General features: G+C 42.8%; 1 protein-coding gene across 1 annotated transcript; it reads left to right on the forward strand.

Annotated features, from left to right (window-relative positions):
- Window positions 1-220: 220 nt before the first annotated feature.
- Window positions 221-548, forward strand: LOC121963870 (twisted gastrulation protein homolog 1-A-like; the record flags this gene model as incomplete). Its single annotated transcript, XM_042514110.1, has 1 exon — window positions 221-548. A coding segment is annotated over exon 1 (286 nt), but the record flags the coding sequence as incomplete, so codon positions are not given.
- Window positions 549-561: the final 13 nt, after the last annotated feature.

Below are 561 nucleotides of genomic sequence, written 5' to 3' on the forward strand. Positions count from 1 at the left end.
TGATAATAATATTTACATTTTTAAAATCATGTCATGGAAATATGCAGTGTTTGTATATCAGCACTTTTTTCAAGTCATTCCTTTTTATTTATTTTTGGTTTTTTTTATCTTTTCTGTGCTAATTTTCAGGTCGCTATTCATTTTTATTTATTTATTTTTATTTTTTCAAATTTTAAGTAATTGTTTGTCAAGTTGCTTATTACCTCCTAATGTTGAAAAAACAACAACAAAAAACCCAATTTGCTCAGATTTTAAAGGGTTAATGTCTGTTCATCTTTTCCTGTCAGGGATGTGTAACCCCAAGAACTACAGCGACACTCCGGCCACGTCGAAGAGCACCGTGGAGGAGCTGCACCGTCCGATCCCCTCGCTGTTCCGCGCCCTCACGGAGGGCGACGCGCCCATCAACATGATGGTGGTGTCCTTCCCCGTCGCCGAGGAGCTCTCCCATCACGAGAACCTGGTGTCCTTCCTGGAGTCGCTGGATACTCAGCACCAGAACGTCTCCGTACCTGGAAACAGCATCCACGCCAGCTACGACACTCAAGGTAACGCTTGAGC

The sequence above is a fragment of the Plectropomus leopardus genome, unplaced genomic scaffold (genome assembly GCF_008729295.1).
Source record: "Plectropomus leopardus isolate mb unplaced genomic scaffold, YSFRI_Pleo_2.0 unplaced_scaffold13014, whole genome shotgun sequence".
In the NCBI taxonomy this organism is placed as follows: domain Eukaryota; kingdom Metazoa; phylum Chordata; class Actinopteri; order Perciformes; family Serranidae; genus Plectropomus; species Plectropomus leopardus.